Source organism: Perkinsus marinus (genome assembly GCF_000006405.1).
Source record: "Perkinsus marinus ATCC 50983 genomic scaffold scf_1104296935302, whole genome shotgun sequence".
NCBI lineage: Eukaryota > Perkinsozoa > Perkinsida > Perkinsidae > Perkinsus > Perkinsus marinus.
In genome coordinates, this window is record NW_003214508.1 from 1,261,183 (window position 1) to 1,281,103 (window position 19,921).

The 19,921-nt window shown below is 49.6% G+C and overlaps 8 protein-coding genes across 8 annotated transcripts; 7 read left to right on the plus strand and 1 right to left on the minus strand.

Annotated features, from left to right (window-relative positions):
- Positions 1-1,125: 1,125 nt before the first annotated feature.
- Positions 1,126-2,423, minus strand: Pmar_PMAR003696 (conserved hypothetical protein). The gene is made up of 4 exons (XM_002784391.1): positions 2,300-2,423; positions 2,027-2,249; positions 1,492-1,983; positions 1,126-1,327 (listed from the first exon to the last, which is right to left on the minus strand). The coding sequence occupies exons 1-4, from the start codon at positions 2,401-2,403 to the stop codon at positions 1,169-1,171; spliced, it is 978 nt and encodes a 325-aa protein (XP_002784437.1). The 5' UTR covers positions 2,404-2,423; the 3' UTR covers positions 1,126-1,168.
- A 1,528-nt stretch (positions 2,424-3,951) lies between these two features.
- On the plus strand, positions 3,952-6,195 carry Pmar_PMAR003697 (signal recognition particle 54 kDa protein 2; the record flags this gene model as incomplete). Its single annotated transcript, XM_002784392.1, has 14 exons — positions 3,952-4,086; positions 4,146-4,308; positions 4,355-4,418; positions 4,462-4,570; positions 4,641-4,763; positions 4,810-4,935; positions 4,985-5,087; positions 5,132-5,224; positions 5,276-5,379; positions 5,428-5,567; positions 5,615-5,699; positions 5,755-5,903; positions 5,953-6,020; positions 6,071-6,195. 14 exons carry the CDS (start codon positions 3,952-3,954, stop codon positions 6,193-6,195), a joined length of 1,587 nt encoding a protein of 528 aa, XP_002784438.1.
- A 222-nt stretch (positions 6,196-6,417) lies between these two features.
- Pmar_PMAR003698 (conserved hypothetical protein) lies at positions 6,418-7,639 on the plus strand (the record flags this gene model as incomplete). Its single annotated transcript, XM_002784393.1, has 6 exons — positions 6,418-6,499; positions 6,564-6,749; positions 6,805-6,925; positions 6,969-7,062; positions 7,259-7,427; positions 7,476-7,639. 6 exons carry the CDS (start codon positions 6,418-6,420, stop codon positions 7,637-7,639), a joined length of 816 nt encoding a protein of 271 aa, XP_002784439.1.
- Positions 7,640-8,038: 399 nt separating this feature from the next.
- Positions 8,039-8,889, plus strand: Pmar_PMAR003699 (hypothetical protein; the record flags this gene model as incomplete). Its single annotated transcript, XM_002784394.1, has 5 exons — positions 8,039-8,128; positions 8,176-8,360; positions 8,409-8,529; positions 8,575-8,658; positions 8,716-8,889. 5 exons carry the CDS (start codon positions 8,039-8,041, stop codon positions 8,887-8,889), a joined length of 654 nt encoding a protein of 217 aa, XP_002784440.1.
- A 2,162-nt stretch (positions 8,890-11,051) lies between these two features.
- On the plus strand, positions 11,052-11,213 carry Pmar_PMAR003700 (hypothetical protein; the record flags this gene model as incomplete). The annotated part of the gene is made up of 1 exon (XM_002784395.1): positions 11,052-11,213. The coding sequence occupies one exon, from the start codon at positions 11,052-11,054 to the stop codon at positions 11,211-11,213; it is 162 nt and encodes a 53-aa protein (XP_002784441.1).
- Positions 11,214-12,564: 1,351 nt separating this feature from the next.
- Pmar_PMAR003701 (voltage and ligand gated potassium channel, putative) lies at positions 12,565-14,129 on the plus strand (the record flags this gene model as incomplete). The annotated part of the gene is made up of 9 exons (XM_002784396.1): positions 12,565-12,681; positions 12,844-12,953; positions 12,996-13,127; positions 13,211-13,292; positions 13,372-13,464; positions 13,506-13,592; positions 13,671-13,769; positions 13,836-13,938; positions 14,029-14,129. 9 exons carry the CDS (start codon positions 12,565-12,567, stop codon positions 14,127-14,129), a joined length of 924 nt encoding a protein of 307 aa, XP_002784442.1.
- A 1,951-nt stretch (positions 14,130-16,080) lies between these two features.
- Pmar_PMAR003702 (hypothetical protein) lies at positions 16,081-17,415 on the plus strand (the record flags this gene model as incomplete). The annotated part of the gene is made up of 1 exon (XM_002784397.1): positions 16,081-17,415. The coding sequence occupies one exon, from the start codon at positions 16,081-16,083 to the stop codon at positions 17,413-17,415; it is 1,335 nt and encodes a 444-aa protein (XP_002784443.1).
- A 1,230-nt stretch (positions 17,416-18,645) lies between these two features.
- Pmar_PMAR003703 (hypothetical protein) lies at positions 18,646-19,542 on the plus strand (the record flags this gene model as incomplete). The annotated part of the gene is made up of 1 exon (XM_002784398.1): positions 18,646-19,542. The coding sequence occupies one exon, from the start codon at positions 18,646-18,648 to the stop codon at positions 19,540-19,542; it is 897 nt and encodes a 298-aa protein (XP_002784444.1).
- Positions 19,543-19,921: the final 379 nt, after the last annotated feature.

The following is a 19,921-nucleotide window of genomic DNA, read 5'->3' on the forward strand; positions in this document are numbered from 1 at the left end:
TCTCTGAATTTCGCTTTGACCTTATGGACAGTGTACGACTCAGGAATGGCAACGTCTGTTATATCCCTTCTCTTTCCGCCTAATCTCGCCGGGGTCTCAGCGATTTCATTACCACTGATACCCGCATGAGCTCTTGCCCACTGAACGACTAGATCGCATGTTGCAGCAGCGCGTTCAACCGCCCTGCGGGCTTTACTCACTGATGTACTCTCGAGCTTACCTCAGCCGACCACTGTCCGGACAGTCCGGATGGCGGCCTGACTATCACTATAAATAACTGCCGGCTTTGAAGGATTATTCCGAGTAGAAGTCAGCCGATTGGCCGCAGCTTCGATCCCTCGAAGCTCGCCTTGCATCACGGTGGCGTAATCTGGTAACCTCGTATACGAGAACCATACTACCGCAGCGTCTTTGTCGGACGGCGCAAGCAGTTCGAGCTGTTCGTAGCCCATGTTCGACCTGGCATATCCTCGATAATTTGACTATTCTAAGCTGAGGCATACCTGAATCGTATACTCTGTCAGTATTAGAGGCAGTAGTGGTGATAACACTCTTATATCCAATAGTTGTTAACAAAGTCGGTTAACAAAACTCGATGACACAAGTTTATTTTCGCGGGTGATCTTGTCACAAGATATCCACTCGGAGTGCCCAGTGGCTGTAGACGCTCTGAGCGATTATGTATATCATGGGTTTGACTAGAGAGTTTCCCAACACCACCTTGAGACACAAATGGTTCACACTATAGAAAGAACAATGCTTACGTTGGAGCAGAAACGATCGAGGGCAAAGCGTCCGGTTTCTCTTGAGCTATGAGTAGCAAAGAACGGTATCCACCATGTCCAGAGAATAGAAAAGTGACCGCATCAGGGTGTTTTGACGAGTTCAGAAAGGAACGTCTTAGGTGGAAGAAGCCGAAAATAGTTTTTACGGAAGAAGTCTTTTCTGGGAGGGTGAATGTCAGTGACGTGAAGGGTTTATATTCCCTCGAATCATCTCTAACGTTACGTGCTTCGTTCCGAATCCCCGTCAGATCCTCGATCAGAAATAATCAAACCCATATGTTATAATTTACAACCCGAGACAGATAATGTTGAAAAAATAGACTTGATTTGGTTCCGACAACGCTAATCAAAACATGGAAAATAAATAATCGCTGAAACCCTCCTCACTTGGCGACGGATATTTTCTGACCATACTCAGTCTCCCCCTCTATGGACCACTTGTGGACGTTCTGAATGGTCTCGTTCTTAACATCGGTGAGAATTTGCTGCGCGACGCGAGCTGCCTTGACACCCGATATCATCATCGCACCGAAGGTTGGACCCTGAGTGAAATAAAGATGATTCTCTCATAATCATATCCAGAGACACTGCCTCGATCTCCGAGCTCATAACGCAGGAACAAAGATCGATACTACCCCTATCACGATGAAGGACACCCAGTGTGTCACACCCTGCTGACAATTTTAAGTCGATCGCAAATGCTCACCATTCGAGGGGCTCCGCTCAGTTCGGCGACTTCCATCCCGGCCACGATCATTCCCGGGGCGATCTCCCTAGTGCCTTCCACGATAGCGTCCTCGGCAGAGTTCATGTCCAGTGCACCCATGCCTCTGAGAGAGTCCACGAGGCCCAACTTCTCGAGCCTCTTCACACCGGAAGCGCCCATAGGACCATCGTGACCAGTAGCACTGATGACGACACGGCTCTCCATGACGTTAGGGTCCATACAGCTCTGAGTGTCGTGATTGAGGGAGACCAGAGTCCAGTTGGTGACCACGCCCGAGACGCGACCACCTTTAACAATTAGATCTTCGACAGCAGTGGCATTGAACAGCTTGACATTAGGACGAGCCAAGACCTTGGACATGATGGTTGAAGTGAATAAACCGGCGTGTTTGACAACGACGTAGTTCGGACTAGCATCATCATACTCGACTCCGACCTCATTGAGGAAAAGATGAGCCGGCTTGCGGACCACCTGAGCAGTGAGCACTAGAGATCGATGGAAAGCAGAGACCTACCATTGAGGAGAAGAGCTGTCCACCGAGCCAAGCACCGCCACCAGGAGCTACTCCCTGATCAATAAGGGCCACCTTGACATTGGGGTTCTTGGACAGCTCGTAAGCGGCAGAGAGACCAGCAGATCCGGCTCCTGTGATAACGACGTCAGTGTCGGCGAAGTCGTAGAGATCCTTCATATAGCGAGTTGTCATCTCGCGTGAAACTTCCGACTCTCGAATGGGCCTGCGCAAAGGGAGCCATGCAATCTGAGTGAACACGGCTGAGTAGCTCACGCGAAGCGAGAGAATTCCGGAGAATATCTTCCGTTGAGGGTAGCAAGTGCTCGAACAGACCCTCCTTTGGTTCTTCCAATGATGCGATGAGAGGCGGTAAGCATGGATGAACGAATAGCTGCCTGAGTAGATATACGAGTAGGACAAAATAAGAGCAAGCTACTGCCCAACTTGGAAACCGTTAGCGAACCAATACTGAACGACTGGCCAAGTTCATCATGCCTGAACGCTCAACTGCTTAACAAGAAGCAGAAGCACATCAAGCGTGAAACATGTTTCACGCTCTACGTTACGTGAACTTGCAACAGTCCGGTGTGCCAGACCCTGATGCCCCGGGCGGCTCCGGCGATGGAGATCATCATAGCAGTTGAAACGTGACGCATCACCAATGCGAAACTCTCACCGTTTCTAGGAATAAATTAATACTACACGCATCCACACGTATCTTGTGCGCAGCAAGGCGAGCGCGAAACTGAATTGCGCACTAGGACGAGGAGGTGGTCTCGAGTTCGATTCCCGCGCCCTCCATATAGCTCAATCCCCAGTGAGGCGTCACTCCTGTGCTTTTCACTGTATCAGCAGAATAGCCCACCAGGAGAGCGAGCACGGGGAATCACCATATCCTATCCCGTAGTAGAGGAGTACGTGTCACCATTGCATCAGGGCGATTGGAGGAATAGCTGTTCATCTAGCGGCTGTTGAGATTGGATGAATAAAGTACGCACTATAAGGGTAAAGTGAGATCTCAGCAAGGCAGGAATAGTCGTAATGCGCACACTGCGTTTCAGTGTGGGAAGATGTGCTCGCTTTCCTCAGCTGAGCTCAGGGGCTTCGCTACTCATTATAGAAGTTTACCTACTAATCCTGGTAGAAGTGTACGAAAGACAATAAGAATTTCCCAAAATTTCCTCAGCATTTTTATGTTGTCACCAACACATGTGCATATCCCCTCACACTGCTGCGTTTACCCCTGTTGTTACAGGACCCACCAGTGGTGTGATTATAAAAGGGAAATCGTCCAGAGCGGACATATTCGTTGGAGAAGCAGTCATTTCGCACGAGGGAAACTGCCCCGTTACACTGTACTAAAGGATGATTTGACTTACCTCTACCTAAAGATTGCTCCCAATCTTGCGATTCATAGAGCACTAACCTCAGCTAATGCAGGGAGGCCTGAGAATTTATAAGGCCGAAGTGTACCGTTTCTGGTAGGGAAGGCTGGGACTCAGCAAGGGGCGTCTCGTGCTGTCCATTTTTTGGCCTTGGTCGACACGAATGTTGACGAACACGTCACTCGAGTATCGTACACACAGTTCCCACAACTAGTGAGGACGTATGCCGCTTACTGGGCTGCGTGCTCCGCAATGGATCTGTTCATTTTAAGTGATCATCCTGGTGGTAGCGTCTTTGGTGTCGAGTTGCCGTTGCGGGGTATGGGGACTGTCACTGATTATGTCGCACTATTATGATTCAAATTGCGGTAAATCATCGTCTATGCTATACCGAGTATCTACCGTTCTAGTCACACAGTCGCCTACAGCTCATCTCAACTATTCGAAGTGTGAATACTGGTGGGAGCCTTTGGACGAGTTCTCCTACTGGGTTGTATACCTGTGTGGTTATTAACAGTCAATTTTGGTAGTTTTGTCACAATGGTTTTAGCCGACCTCGGCAAGCAGATTTCCGGAGCCCTCCGGAAGCTCGGGAAGGCCACTGTTATAGACGAGGCTGTTCTGGATGAGTGTTTAAAAGAAATCTCCACTGCTCTCTTGCAAGCTGATGTCAATGTAGTAGTCATCCATCCCATGCTTTGCGTAATGCAGTCTGTCGGAATCTGTGGCTCTAGGTACGGTACGTGGCGGAGCTTCGGAAAAATATCAAGCGGACGGTTGATTTGGAGGAACTCGCGGCACCTGGGTCGAATAAACAACGGGTCATTCAGAAGGCTGTTGTTAATCAGCTCGTTGAGATGTTGAGTCCAGACAAGGAGCCCTATAAGCCGACGAAGGGTAGTGACGGGTCGGGGGGCTGTGGGAGGTGAGACGATTGTTGTAGGGCAGCCAAATGTGATTATGTTTGTTGGTCTGCAAGGCAGTGGGAAGACAACTAGTTGCACAAAGTAAGAGTAGCGGCTCGTCGTTACTTGGACTTACGAATTGAAGGTATGCACACTACTACCAGCGGAAGGGTTGGCGTGTGGCCTTGGTGTGTGCTGATACCTTTCGGGCGGGCGCTTTCGATCAGCTCAAACAGAATGCTACTAAAGTGAAGGTAAAATGATATGGGAAAAGCTCTGAAGCCAGTCTGTAGTATGCAGTGCTTCGAAAAGTGAATTTTCCAGATACCATTTTACGGCTCTTACGTAGAGTCAGATCCTGTTAAGATAGCTAAGGAAGGTGTGGACTTGTTTAAGAAGGACAAGTACGATATCATTATAGTGGACACTAGTGGGCGGCATCGTCAGGTGGGCGGCAGGAATTGGTGATGGTGCGGTATGGTTTTAGTGTTAGGAAGCTGCACTGTTCGACGAAATGACGCAAGTCGCTCACGCTGTGAATCCTAACGATATAGTTTTCGTGATGGACTCGCATATAGGCCAGGCATGCTTCGAGCAAGCTAAGGCTTTCAAGGATACCGTAATTCTCGTACTTCTCATGGGGTTCTCCTCCAGAATTTTGTTTATAGGTGTCAGTTGGCAGTGTGGTCGTCACGAAGTTGGACGGTCACGCCAAGGGAGGTGGAGCGCTGTCGGCTGTAGCAGCCACTGACTCTCCTATCATCTTCATCGGTGAGCATTACTGCCTCGTCAAGACGCGTAGTGGCTGCGTATAGGTACTGGTGAACACTTTGACGAATTCGAGCCGTTTGACGCTCAATCGTTCGTACAGAGGCTTCTGGGCTTGGGTGACATCAAAGGGCTTATGAGTGAGTCGCTGCCTTCTTGGAATGGTGGACACGCATCTGCCCGGCCCCCAGGTACGATCGGCGAAGCGATGCCCTTGGAAAAACAAGGAGATATGATGGCTCGAATGCAGTCGGGACAATTCTCTTTGCGAGATCTGAGGGAGCAGTTTGGAACGGTGGGCGGTCGCTGCGGTATTGGATCGTTGGGATTTTGGCTGAGTTAGGTGATGCGGATGGGTCCGTTGTCAAAGGTCATGTCTATGATACCGGGCATGCAGAGCTCGATGCTGCCGCCAGGGGCTGAGCAGGAGGGCGTGAAGAAAATGAAGGCCTATCTCACTATGATGGACTCAATGACTGACAAGTGGGGTTGAGGGCAATACTGGGTTGGAAGATACGCTTGCTTTCTAGAGAGCTTGATGGCGAGCAAGACTTCTGTGGTAGTAATAGCCGGATTGTGCGTGTGGCTAAGGGCTCGGGCCATGCAGTGCGAGAGGTAGGTCCTGGTCGTCGACGATCGGCTCGGGTGAGATACTATGCTCGGGTGTTAGGTCGAGATGCTTGTGGAGGAGTATCGGAAGTACTCTAAGATGGTGTCGAAGATGGGCAAGATGAAGCTCGGCGATCCGAGGACGATGCAGCAAATGATGCGGAACCCGAACCAGATGATGCAAAATATGGGGAAAATGATAGATCCCAAGTAAGTGTGGAAGGGTACCACGGGCATGGGTGGAGGACTGTTTGTTTAGGATGTTGAAGCAGATGGGTGGCCAGGGAGGGCTGATGAACATGATGAAGGGCCTTGGGGGCGCTGGAGGTAACTGAGAGCGACTGCTTGTGTTGGTAGGCAGTGTTGTTGTTGGGCAGGAGGTGGCGGTATGCAAGGCATGATGGAGCAAATGGGTGGTATGGAAGGAATGCAGGACATGATGCGTAACATGGGCATGGACCCTTCTAAGATGGCTAGCATGATGAAAGGCAAAGGTAAATAGTGATGATGACCAAGGGATCATTGAATAGAACTAAACAGGTCGTGGTGGTCGTGGTCGGCGATGAGGTCCAGTGGAGTAGTCTATGCTTGTTGCTTCGTACCAGTACTAGTTAACCATTGCTTAACACACTTCACTGCCTTTACTTGCCTTGTAGTTCTTCTTTGTGGTGCCCGACTGTAGTTGCGGTGCTCGTTGTAGTTGTAGTTGGTCTGCAATATGTCAATGCTAGACGACAGTGATGACGATGATGACTTCGTGATGAGGTTCGTCAGTGATAGGTTGAAGGCCAAAGTTCGGGCGGAAGGTGAGTGCTTTGCCCTTGGTCGTAATAGCAGAATTGGTCAGAAGTAATCAGGGGTTGATTTCAGATCCTCCAGAGAAACATCGTCCGGGTGTGGTGAAGAGCTCGGAAGCAGCAGGAGGCGAGTTCTTCGATGGCCTTGACTTGGCCATGGCGACTACCCGACAGCCTCCTCGGACCTTCGCCTCCACTGATCATTCAAGCGAGAGTGCGGCAATTACACTGGCTGGGTTGAATACTAAAGCGAAAGCAGGTGTGATGTTGATACGATCTCGGAGTGTCTTTTGGAGGTCGGCTTTACCCTGTAGGTGAATGGAATGTCGATCCTGAAGAAGTCATCGGTGATAATGCGACTGAAGCTTTGCCGGAACGGCCCCCACTTGCGCTCAATAATGCGGCGCCTGATGTCGTCTCGGCTGTCGCTGAGAGGTGAGAGAATGTGTATGATAGTCTGTGCAGTTGGTGTGTGTAGGAAGGAGGCCAAGCGGGAGAAGGATGAACGTCTGGATGGATGGTTCGGGTTGCCTCGGCAGCAGCTAACGCCTCAGATGAAGAACGAGCTGAGGGTGGGTCAGGGGTATTTACATCTAGTTGAGTTATCTTACCAAATTTATCATCTTTGGTATCGAAGTGTTCACTGTGACATACCTGCAAGTCGTCAACGACTGAACCATCGAGATGATGTCCTTCACACTTTCCCATCCGGCGTGCCTCTCGTTGACCTCCCTCAATGAATCAGGCTATCAAAAGTGGTGGTGTTAGATACTCAAATTGAAGCCGTATATGGACCCTAAGAAATTCATGAAGCGGCTCGATAGCAAGAAGTTGCCCACCCACTTCCATATTGGCGTTGAAGTCGGCGGCGGCAAGGTCAGGGCGGGAGGTGGAGAAGAGAGCCAAGCAGCTGGGACATATAACAAGAGGTCTCGAGGTGAGTCTAGTAGTCAATCGCTGTTGCGTTACAACTGAGGTAATTCAGGTTCCGGCGTTTCGCTTCTGTCGGATGCTCTTAAGGACTCGACGGTCCAGGCGTGGACTCAGCGCCGACTCAGCGAGGCCCAAACGTTGGCCAAGTTGCGGGCACCGTACAAGGTTAAGCGAAAGAGCAAGGCGGCTAAGAACAGCTGGAAGAAGAGAAAATAGTGTCTCGGTTGTCATTATACTCGTACCTTCTACTGCCACGTTTCACTGTCCATTCCGGAACCCTTGTGTTCGTCATGCGCTGGTAGCGCGGCACTACATTCCCATGATGCAGTTGGGAGCATGAGAATGAATGGATGTGCTTCAACTCACGTTCATGTAGGAAGCCATTCTCCATGTCGTATTGCTAAACGAGTGCGGTCGAGATGAGTGTATGATAGATCTCGCTCGCCCAAAAATAGATCAAGCTGGGCAGTGGTCGTAACTTTCGAGTCGGAAGTGTGGCGGCTGATTCGTCCAGGTCGAATACACGGAGCTTACACTGTGGTTTTTGTTAATGGTCAGATGGTGATTTCTCGTGAAGTGTCTGTCGTTTGCAGCTGATTCAGCGGAAGCTTTCTAATGAGATTCACTATTTGTCACTGCCTTCTCGGGGCTGTTCCGGCTATCGCTCTGCGTCGTCGCGGATCGGAGTATCAGCTGACCGACTTGGTACAGCTTGCACTCTCATCGGGGATGAGCTTTTCTCGAGATTTTAGGTAACGGCAACTTCTAACATACTCAATGCTTTGGAAGAGACCGAACAGACGATGGACAGGAGCGTGATGGTAACCTTCTGCCCGGTCGAGACTTCCGATGTCGCTTCGCTCTCTCAGGCTGCTTTGATGCAGTGGCCGTTGATTCCGGGCTCAGCCGAGGCGCCTCCAGCTAGCATTGGCTCTCTGTAAGGGGTTTTGCGGTGGTTTGGCGTTGGTATGGTTGGGCCTTTTAGGAGAGGAACACCGGTTTCTGTGAAGGCAGGAGCGACCAGCACGCCATTGCCGATCGCCCAAGCCTTACTGAACGTCATCATCTCGCTGGTTATCTCGGCGATCCTCCTGACTGCTGCTACGGTGAGGATCAGGGTTTTTTGTATGGAAATCTACTTCTACGTTCAGATCGTCTATCGGCACACCGTAGCAGGGTGGTTGAGGAGGCTATCGGCTCGTCGGTTCTTGAGCCCAGTTCTCCGCAGTATTCATGTGGGTTCAGCACGGTTCATGCTGAACGAGAGTTTTCAATGACTGACTTTTCTTCAGAAACCCACGAGAAGCTCCAGCATTGAAGTGGCCAGTCAGCCCTCAGAGAAAGTGCCAGCTTTGGTGATCGCGCCAGCCACGGTGGATGACCCGCTCACAAGTGCTATGATAGAAAAGACACCCGACTCCGACTCGGATAATGCAAGCACTGTGGATGAGGAGTCCTTGGCGTAGAGCTGTCATTCAATGATAATACCTTGATTTCATTTACCGTGTCTATGACACGATAACACGTTGATGTGATGGCCGATGCCATGGATACGCTATGTTGTACATGCTGCTCTTGAATTGTGAGCAGTAGCCACGAAATTGGTTTAGGCTTGTGTTGCATGAGTGGAGACAATGAGAAGACAGTCTTGAATGAATCTGTTCTCCTGAACGTTCTATCAGCATTGATCGTCGCGAGTGGAGCTCAAGGAGCGACTTTGTCAGGTCGTCGCTGGCCTGGTTCGCACATCATTAGGTGGAGGAGTGCCTGTTTCATGGCAACTTCCGTACGGATAAATTTATCGGCGTTGTTGTAGTTGGAAGCCGGTGTTCCGGTGATGAAAGCATTGAAAGGTAAGTTGTTTGTAACAGCGTGCATGCTGCCATGGCTTGCATGAGTGTCGTCTCGGTTCCTAAACGTCCTCCCGTTCCGTCTAACTATGCGACTCTGGGGAAGCAAGAGCCTACCACGCAAACGGTCCAGTGAGCGGATATGATTGAAAGACAATGTTAAGCTGACACTAGCATTTTGCAAGCGTTATGTATTGAGGTATATTTCAAGATGGCATAGTCGCCCCTCCGTAGAAATTGACTGTGTTGAGGTATATCTTGAGATGGCATAGTCGCCCCTCCGTAGAAATTGACTGTGTTGAGGTATATCTTGAGATGGCATAGTCGCCCCTCCGTAGAAATTGACTGTGTTGAGGTATACCTTGAGATGGCATAGTCGCCCCTCCGTAGAAATTGACTGTGTTGAGGTATACCTTGAGATGGCATAGTCGCCCCTCCGTAGAAATTGACTGTGTTGAGGTATATCTTGAGATGGCATAGTCGCCCCTCCGTAGAAATTGACTGTGTTGAGGTATATCTTGAGATGGCATAGTCGCCCCTCCGTAGAAATTGACTGTGTTGAGGTATATCTTGAGATGGCATAGTCGCCCCTCCGTAGAAATTGACTGTGTTGAGGTATATCTTGAGATGGCATAGTCGCCCCTCCGTAGAAATTGACTGTGTTGAGGTATATCTTGAGATGGCATAGTCGCCCCTCCGTAGAAATTGACTGTGTTGAGGTATATCGTGAGATGGCATAGTCGCCCCTCCGTAGAAATTGACTGTGTTGAGACATATCTCGACGTGGCCTAGTCGCCCCGCCTGTAAGTGCATATCACGAAGCGACCCCAAGTTAACGTCAGTTTGCGCGTGTTATGTTGCCACCCTCAAGTTTATACTGTAGCTATCATTTTCTAGCCTTCAATTGAATGAATACCAATGGAGATACCTTGGGCACTGTAGAGTCTCCTGTGCGATCAACACTCCTGTCAGAGGACTCCAAGTTTACGGAAGTCAACGAAATCGTAGGTGGGGTATTATTTGAGTGTTCTGAGTGTACAATCTCTCGCCCGTAGAGCCTCAACAAGAGGGCGTTCTTCCTGAGATGTGCGATGAGCTGGGGTATGCAGGTGGTTCTTTGAGAGCCTTGCAGCACAGCGACTGCCTGCGGGTGAGATATCGAGGGAAATCTTGTTGACGGAACTCTCCAAGCTGGTTCCTGTCTTAGTATGCTCAGGAAGTAGCGGAGGCAAGTGATACAGAACCATTATCGCCAGCGAACACGCGGTTTTTTAAGTACCGCAATGAGACCAGCACGTTCATTGGGAGAGTGGACGATGCGAGTTCATCGTCGAGGCTCCATAGGCTCATTGGGGAGCCCAGAAGAGACTTGTCCATCGTTAAGGGTGGCGATCCCTTTAACAATGAACAGTCGAGAGAACATCATAGGAAGTAACTCAAGCATTGCCTGGAGGTTCCAGTGGTGCTCAGAGTGCTCCGGCTTTTGAAGGAAGCCATGTCCGAGGAGAATCTTTGTGCTGCAGTGACAGCGATCGAGCAAGCGGGGATTGGGTGGATGGAAGGTATCGAGGAAGATCTCACCGAGGCTAGAGAGACGCTCCGAAAGATGCAATGTCAACGAGCGTAAGACGCGCTGTAGTAGAACCAGACGTCTTTACCACGTTACCATGGCGAGTGTTAGTCCTTCTCAATGGCAACGTATAGCAACGGCTTGTCGAATCTTCATCATCAGGAAACTGCGAGAAGCACTTCACTTCGGGGGCATCCAGGAAATAAGAATGGCAATAACAGGCGCCAAGGAGCTGCCTTCACCAGGACCGCATGAGCCCACTATTAGCGACTTAGTCCAGATGAATGAGGTGAAGCTTGAGCAGCTTATGGCCGAGCGGAGAGAGGTAGCCCTGCGAGGCCCCTGCGCAGGATTCATGGCCGCTGTGTGATTGTAGATGGCACGACAATATGTGTCAGACGCTGAACAGTTAGCGCGAGCGATGCCGGCTATACCCGCGTGGTTCCTCCGAAAAGATGCCGAAACGCAACTCCCATTCAAAACTACGCCAGAAGTCGAGAGATTTGATACCGTGACCAGGTTTTAATGCGGTCCTTGGGGCACTGACGACCTGGTCTCAGGCGATACTGGAAGAGCCACAAGACATAAATGCGAACCAAGTGATGACTGTTTGTGAGCAATTCAGTGGCAGCTCTTTATCAGCATAGGTGAGGATGGCAGCGGACGTACTGATGAGAAATGGCAAAACCAAGAGAGCAATACTCCAGTGCGCTCACTGGCTTGAGAAGAATAGTGAGTTGCAGCTCATTATAGACCAGACGGAACAAGTAACGACTTAGATGCCCCATTGCGTAAAAGGTCTACAGTCGTGCGACACGCTGCTCATCTGAGGAGCGAGGCGATTAGACGCCTCCGCGCGGCAGTCGAAGGCTACCTCTGGGGTTCCACTCAATCAGACCGTGCCATTGCACATGCAATCGAGGATGCGCGAGATATTGGTAGCAACACGAAGGGTCAGCGATAGCATCACATTGTGCCCCGTGACCCCTCTTACGAGCTGAAATGACATTTCTAACACATTGCGACAGTAGAAGAGAATTTATGGGCAACACTGTGGGGAGATGCTTCATCTCCTTCATGCCCTATCCATGAAGAGAACTAGCTCAGAAGCATAATATTTATTATCGCGATTTGCCTCCTATTGTTCCACATTAAGCACGACTGGGTGATAGTACCTGAGAGGTAAACTTCCAGATGCTAGTCCGTTATCTCGAGGTGCATCAGAAGACTCAATCATCCGGGAGATAAAACCCTTGAAGTCGCTCTGCCGAGAGATGCCTGATCGCTTGAGTTGTTGCGATCTTTAATTGAGGAGTTTGAACTGCCTATGTTTTTGCTGTTGCTGCATTGAGATCATTTTCTATGACAATGGCATCGTTCGTGTTTGTATGGTGCAGGGTTGCTTGGGGAGGGGGCCTCACATGTGGAGGGGATTCAACAAAGAGTGGCACAAGCTCCGAGGGAACATCCCTGAACGTTGATAGGTTGATAGCAAGTGTGTATTAGTGCAAAACTTCAGTAGTCTCACTAGGGAATGCGCAGTGCTCTCCAAGGTCGGAGGACGCACAACCTGAAGGCGAGTCTTCGAGATCGTATGTGGCGGAGGGGGAGGATGCGATCTATGATTAATACGAGTCGTAACCTGATTCAGAAAACTGTCGAGGTGGGCCCTGCAGATTCCCTGGTTCAAACGGCGCAGAAAGAGCATTTGTTAGTAGGCAATGGCAAGGCAAGTGAAGCATCGAGATACTCAACAACTGACTACAATGGAGCAGACCTATGAGGGCTTCTTCACAGACTTCGATGAGGATTGCGTCGACCAGTATAAGGCCGAAGAGGTACACAGCATTTCCCCTGTGGGCGCGATAATCAGTGTTGGTCCGCAGAGAATAGTTGGAAGTCGTCAAAAGATCGAAGATTCGCACAACTTGAAGGGAGCAGGCCTTAGCGTCCTGGGAACTGGCCAAACCTCTCTTGCCAATTTATACCACTCGCCGCAGACATCACAGAGTGAGCAAACTCTGCCGACCACGAGAAGGCCGACTATCTGGGATCGAGCCGTAGATGGCATCCTGCTAAGATCTGAATGCCTCGTATGGCCCGATAGCAGGTGAGATAAGAGCACATTAATCGACTGCAGCAGAGGCCTCAGATTCCGTAGAACTTGGGATATCATTCTACTGCTGCTCATACTCTACCAGGCTGTCACTGTGCCGCTACTACTCGCATTCCCATATATACATCTCTCTAAGGGTTACGAACTATTCGAGGATGTGATGACTATGTGAGTCCTGTGTTCCTGGAGCTGAGGCATTCACTGCCTTTCAAGGGTGTACTTCTGTCCTGTCCAACAATAGTGTGTCGCAGGTTCTTCCTCCTAGATGTACTGGCCAACTTCTGCACGGGATATCAGAAGCCGAATGGAGTTATCGAGATGGACGCTAAGCATGTCGGACTATTCAAGCCGCTTTCGCTTACTATGTTTTCTCCGATCATATCCTGCCTAACGTCGAGCTGTTTGTCTGTAGGTCGCTTTACATTACCTCAAAGGATGGTTTCTGCTCGACTTGGTGGCATCATTTCCTTATTCATGGATTATCACGGCAGCAGCTGGCAGCGATGTGAGTCATGCGATCAAGATCGGCCTCACGACTGCTCTCAGTCGGCGGCCTCTCGTGGACCGAATCTCCTCCGTATCATCCGACTTGGTCGCATCACGAGGGGTTTGAAGTTAGTGCGACTCCTTAAAGTGAGTGCAACGTCGGGTGTGCTTTCAACCGTGCGGGTTTCCTAGTCCACGAGACTGAAGCAAGGTCGACGTTCTCAGATCAAAAGCGTGATGGATGAGGTCTCGGCTTCATTTGCTGGAGCTCTGGTTGAGTCGTTCGCCATGACTATCATCGGTATGGGCAAGCTCAGCATCCTAGTGGTATGGTCCTTCTCTTCAATTGCATGCTAGTAGAACTCCCTCTTTCCATTCACCTGTTATCAGTTGCTTATCGCGCACTGGAACGCCTGCGCATTTGGTATGCTAGGCTGGGAGCTGTATCGTTCTGGCGCTGAAAATTGGATATACAGGCTTGAAGAGATCAGAGGTGGAAAGGGGTACACCATGACGATACACTTTCAGACTGTCACGAACGATGACTTATCAACGAGCCGTATATGACACAGGTGTCCTGTAGGTGAATACCCCACGGAGTTGGTGACTCTCTATCAGAGAGCGTGCACGGATGGTGATCCTGCTGAGCTGATGGCAACCCCGTACACCAATTGGGATGAGTAGCCTCAGGCAACTCGATTTCATGTTGCAACTGATGTATCATTAGTTACTCCCGTGGACAGCGGATCTGTGTGTTGCATGATGCATTCGAGGCCTACCTCAACAGCATGTTCTGGAGTTGCAGACTATCGCAGCTGTTGGGTAGATTGCTTTACTGAACTACCAGAGCCATCAATCTTGGTCGAAGCGATAGATCACTGTTATATCACAGAATCTCATTCTTATCTGATGCTGGCGGTTCGCCCAGCACACTCAGAGATAAAGATGAGATTCTGTAGCGGAGTTTGAGAGGAGAGAAGCTTTTGATCTCATTAGATACGGCAACATTTACGGCTGGCACTGGGGAGAGCGGTTATACTCCATCATCGCCATGCTCATCGGTTGCGCAGCTTTTGGATTAACCGTTGGCTTTGTGAGTCTCGAACGACTTGGGCAATGGAAGAACATGAAACAAACCACTGTATAATATATGCGAACGCTATCTCGAATTGTTGAGTAGGATGCGCAATAGGCTGAGCTTGATCCGCAAAAGATGTATCTTGTTTTTATTGCTCAGCAGGAACTCCAGCATTTCACATAATCCCTCTGATAGGTTCAAACCCTATACACCCCTCCTGACATCGTTCTCAACCACTTCCAGACCAAACGGAGAAATGCAATTGTCTACCTCAAACGCAACCTCCGCTTGCCCCCACATATCATGGATAAGATCCACACCTACTTTCGCTCCCAAGAAGAGCGGTAAGCAGCTATGAGCGTATCTCCGGAAGCTTGGGGATTTCCCTCAGACATCGGCTTCATCGTGTGGAATGCGATGAGATCCTCCGTATGCTATCCTTGCCATTACGCTCTGAGGTCCAAAGACACATTCGCGGGGGAGTGTTGAACCAGTGAGAATAACAGTGCGGGATGCGTCGTGATCGCCTTTCGCTTCATATCATGAGAATATTATACTTCCTGGTAAGCTATAAGCTTGATAGATATTCTCAATAGATATTCCAATTTATATCAATAGATATTCTCTATAAATCCAATATAATATTTATATCTAGTTTATATTATAATTACTCCTGGGTATACAACTTGTACTTTCAGACTGCCAATGTTCTCGGAATGCCCTACTGTTGATGCGCAACTCCCCGCAAGTCTAGTTTTGAAGCTGGTTCCAGTTGAATATGGTCCCAACGACATCCTTTTCGAATGTGGAGAGTTGGCCGATTGCGCGTATTTCTTGGCTCAGGGCAAGGTGAGGAGGCTTTTGATGAGATCAGTCCCTTCGAGATAGCAACTGGAGTGCCGAGAATCTTCTGATAAGTAGCAGGTTGATACTGTATCAGGTTCGTCTGCTGAATAAGTCTCTACGATCATCCATGACGTTGAGAAACAACGGCAACGACACGCATTTTGGAGAGCTTTCGCTTCTAGTGAACTCCGTCCGGATAGTGCAGGTAGAGTTGCCCTCTTGCGTCTGTTTCCCCATATTCATTTGAAGCTGTTGCGGTCGAAGCGGGGCTTTCACGTATTCTTTTCAGGCCCAGTGTTTGAGTTTCTCGGAATTTTACGTCCTGCACACCATTGATTTCCTCGAGAGTATCATGGAGTTTCCTCGGGAACTAGTGTTGTAAGTAGACCACTCCGTCTCCTCGCATGACCAACTCATCAGGGTGCGTTTTTGTATTTCTCAGCTACGTGGAAATGGCGCGGAAACTTCTACGAGAGGCGACTGAGAGGAAAAAACAAAGGAGAAGGCGAGACCAGCAACGGAACATGCTGTCGAGTCCTGAAGGCAAGCGGGAGGTAGGTTATGCAGCAGAGTAAGGCCGCATTTCTCTTTCGCCGTCGACCGGCCGAGACGCTCACCGTATCTCAGTTGTCTGCTATACTCCGGAGCGACAGCAAACTGAGCGAATCTTGTAATATTGAGAACGGCTCAGGGCCGCGACGCACTTTGCCGATGCGAATGAGGAGCGGTCTCAAGTTTGCGCGTATGGAAAGTCTGCGAGCACTAAGAGCTTCAGCTATTAATGAAGTCACGTCCCGGAAGAAAGAGGTCGCGGAGCTTGCTGAGGGCTGGGAACAACTGAAAGGGAAAACTAACAACGCGGCTACTCTACAGAAAGCTTATAAGCAACGCCAGTACCGGAGTAGATCATGCATTGATCATGTCATAGAAATACCAGTGGAAAAGAACCGACGAGGCACATGGGCTTCGGCCGACATCGCTCGGAGAGAGAGCGCAGTGGTTGGCGGGCACTTCCTCACTGATTTGCCGTTAGACAGGAACCGAAGACAGAGCTGGCTTGCTCGCGCTCAACATTCTCTCGAGCTCGGGATCTTGCCGGACTCTGATTTGGATGAGGCGAACCGAAACGATGACCCGATGTCTCCTGAAGTTCATACAATCCTTTTTCCGGGTCATGCAATTACCGACGTTCCACGAGATAAGACGATCCGCAATGAGTGGATCGGCAGAGTCGACGAACATGCCATGGATTCAGCCATTAATATGATGTCTGCGGGGACCGATGGTACGGATAATGCTATACCAGAAGCCATGGTTGAAGGTGAAGTGCACCATGAAGGTGCATTAGATGATGACGAGAGTAGCGACAGCGGCACCGAGAGCGAGTCGAAGATCCGTCGCAGCAAAACCGGTATCAGGCTGAGGGCCTTCTCAAAAAGAAAGGCACGGTTCGCGTCTGGATCAAGACAGCAAAGACTTACTGGTTACCGACTGAAGCAGAAGTTGGAAATGTTCCAAACACCGCTGTGGGCGAGCGTTCCCTGTATGAGAGATGTATCATCTGATGTCTACCCTTGGCAAGCTTGTGACTACTGCGGGCAAGGGAGTGACGACGAGGGCGGGGAGAAGGATGATGAGCATGATATAGAGAAGATGTCGGCTCTGTTCCTCCTTGGGGATACAGCGTCGTCCTCACAGACACGACTGAGAAGGGCACGGGAGCATCTTCGAGCGGTGATGATGCGAAAAGCTGTTAACAGCCATGACATTGTAGACAAGGCCAGTCTGGAAAAAGCTAAGCGAGAGAGAGCCCTGGTGTCGAGTAAAAGCATTGGCAGCCGCTCCCACAGCTACCATAGTGCTACAGAAGCTACGAGGAAGGGCCATCTGAACACTTCGGAGGAGCCAGTTCTGCAGATATTGCAACGTAGTGCTGATTTGAAGCACAGAGTGATGGCTGAATATGAAAGCTCCCAGAGTATCTTCACCTTCCGCACCTTCCGCACTACTACTGCTGGGGGAAAGTTCGGCGACTTTGAATTATGAGTAACATGACTCACATTGAATCGTGATGGTTGCCATGTTCGGCATTATCCTATGCTCATTGTCTATTTCGTGGCGCAGGGAAGTCCTGGAGGAGGTCAAGTTTTCACTGTTGTCACTGATGCTCTGCCAGTTGCCTCAAGAGCTACTCATGCCCACCTTTGGACGCCGCAATAACTATGCTCTCCGAAATACACTTAAGAAGTTGTCTTCTCTTCGCCTTTACTCCTCCAGGCTGGTCGCTTTCCCTAGCTCTGCGCATCCATGACGCTATAATGTACGATTCGCAATCTTTTAACTCATCCGCTGTGTATGAACGATCGCTGTCAGGCATGCAGCATGCTCGGTTATGGCGATTACATTCCCGATCCGCTGACTAGAAACCTACACAGGTTTACCCACATGGAAGAGAATCGTCTGTAGTCTCACTGAACTACAAGCTCATCTCCTATTCGGCCGTAATTCCATGAAGCTCGTTCTTTAGTCATTAGTCTCGACGTCAAGTCGGCTTGAAGAAATACTCAGATATGAAGGGACGATCCGTGGAAAGAATTTTATGACGTATTGGGTGTCGCACAGAAGGCAGTTACCAATATTAGCTAGTAAGGTATCGGCACATGTAATACACTCTTTTTTCCTGAATTCTAGTCAATGAAGTCAGTTTCGGGAAGGCAGCCACTGGTGTCGGCATGTCACAGAATCTTGAATACTTCTAACCGTATGCCGAATCTAAAGCGCCGCAGCACTGTTGAGAAGATGGCGGTAGCCTCGACCCCACGTCGTAAGCAAAACATCGAGGTGCTGTGTACCCGTCCCGATGAAGCCGCTGATACAGGAAACTGTGATCTGGAGGAGGATAAATTAGGGATAGGAACACCGCTGACTATTCATTCTTTGCATGAACGAGGATATCATCTTACTCTCGTGGCGACAGTAAATAGCGTATTTTATGATTCGAGATTAAAGATCTTTGTGTGGAACAGTGATAGGGACATCGATTGTGCTACACGAAAACCTGCATACTAGCCTCGGCTAATACCTCCATCCAGTGCTATTGTTGGCGTTGACAGATCTGTCTGTGTCATACTCTAATATTCGGTATTGAGATATCTCATGTTTGCTTATTCTTGTGGATCACCGGTCTCGAGTGTGTCGGGTTACTCTACTCCCCGCGCGCTGTCAACAAGGACCGCTTCTACCGTCTCGACTACCACTCCGGCATCCTGGTCGCCGATGAGTCGTGAGTTGAAGGTATGTGGTGATCCCGAAGTCGAGTTGTACAATGACGTAGCTACTTTAGCTAAGGATGTTAAAGCAATGCTTCCATTATGGAGGGATCTCATGATTGCTGTCCATCCCGCTGCAGGTTACTCGTATCCTACCTTGTCTTGGCTCACCGAACAATTTCGTGGAGCTACGAGAGGTTTGTTCGTTGTCAACCCGGTTAAGTCCATAGAAGATACTGTTACTGTGACAGCTGCCGTTTTTGTTATGAACACGGCTGAGACTGCTCGTGAGGTGCACCAATGGTTCAACGACGATGTGAAGGGAGAGCGTTCCGTTATTGTGAGCAGCTTTCCTGCAAGCAGCACCAAACCATTGTCTCCAGTTACAGACAGACGGAGCAGGCATACTGTGTCACTTCCCCGTGTTGAAAGCTTCTCTCCAAGCTGTGATTCTATCACTACTGCTGACACCCATGATTCCGATTATGCTCCACTCGAGCAGTTGGTCCAGATCGACAAAGTTTTCCCTCTGCAAAATGGGAGGACCGGTGTATGTGGCAGCATGACCTTGACGGATGTGAAGTCCCTCCTACCTCAAGATGAAGAGGATTGCAGGGGTCGAGTTCTCTTGGTCAAGCGCTGCCATAAGCTTGGTTTATCATCGAGCGTCTTGCTCAAGGATTATTTCGATAAACTAGTCGATAAAAAAGATGCGGTCACTATGGTGCTCATGCTGCCTTTAAAGTCTCGTTATAACGCCAGAAGTTCCAGACCGTTACCGCCGAAGACAGGTTTTGTCGTCTTCTCGGACCCCGCCGATGCATTGATTGCTCGTGCCTATGGAAGTCTCCAGCATGTTTTACGAGATGTCGAAATCAAGGTCGAGACTTATGATCGTGTATGACTTGGCTGCGGCCATTTCGTGGGGCTATCTGTAGGTTGAGGGTTCCCATGTTTAAAGCCAGCTGTGTTTCTTTTCTCTTTCTGTCTTGTCGATGAAGCCACCACTGTAATTTCTGAGGAGAGCATCTCTGCAATTCAGGGAGTTCTTTCTGCTACCACCAACACCACCACAACCACCAACGACGAGCCAATGTTCGCTCCGATAAGAGAATCTTGTCGTGCCGGCTTTGTGTTGTGGATGTTGATAACACTGTCCTGTCATGAGTATCACCGTTATGCTAATTTTTGTGCACGGTTGATATCGCTTTGCCGCTTTTCTCCGTACTTATAAAAATGATATGCAATAATAGTTTAAAATAAACAGGTCTCCTGTCATCGCT

Coding starts and splice junctions, on each gene's coding strand:
- Pmar_PMAR003696 (XM_002784391.1), bottom strand. CDS start 2,403: ATGCTTACCGCCTCTCATCGCATCATTGGAAGAACCAAAGGAGGGTCT. Junction 2,250..2,299: donor CCGGAATTCTCTCGCTTCGC/GTGAGCTACTCA, acceptor CCCTTTGCGCAG/GCCCATTCGAGAGTCGGAAG. Junction 1,328..1,491: donor TGAGCGGAGCCCCTCGAATG/GTGAGCATTTGC, acceptor TATTTCACTCAG/GGTCCAACCTTCGGTGCGAT.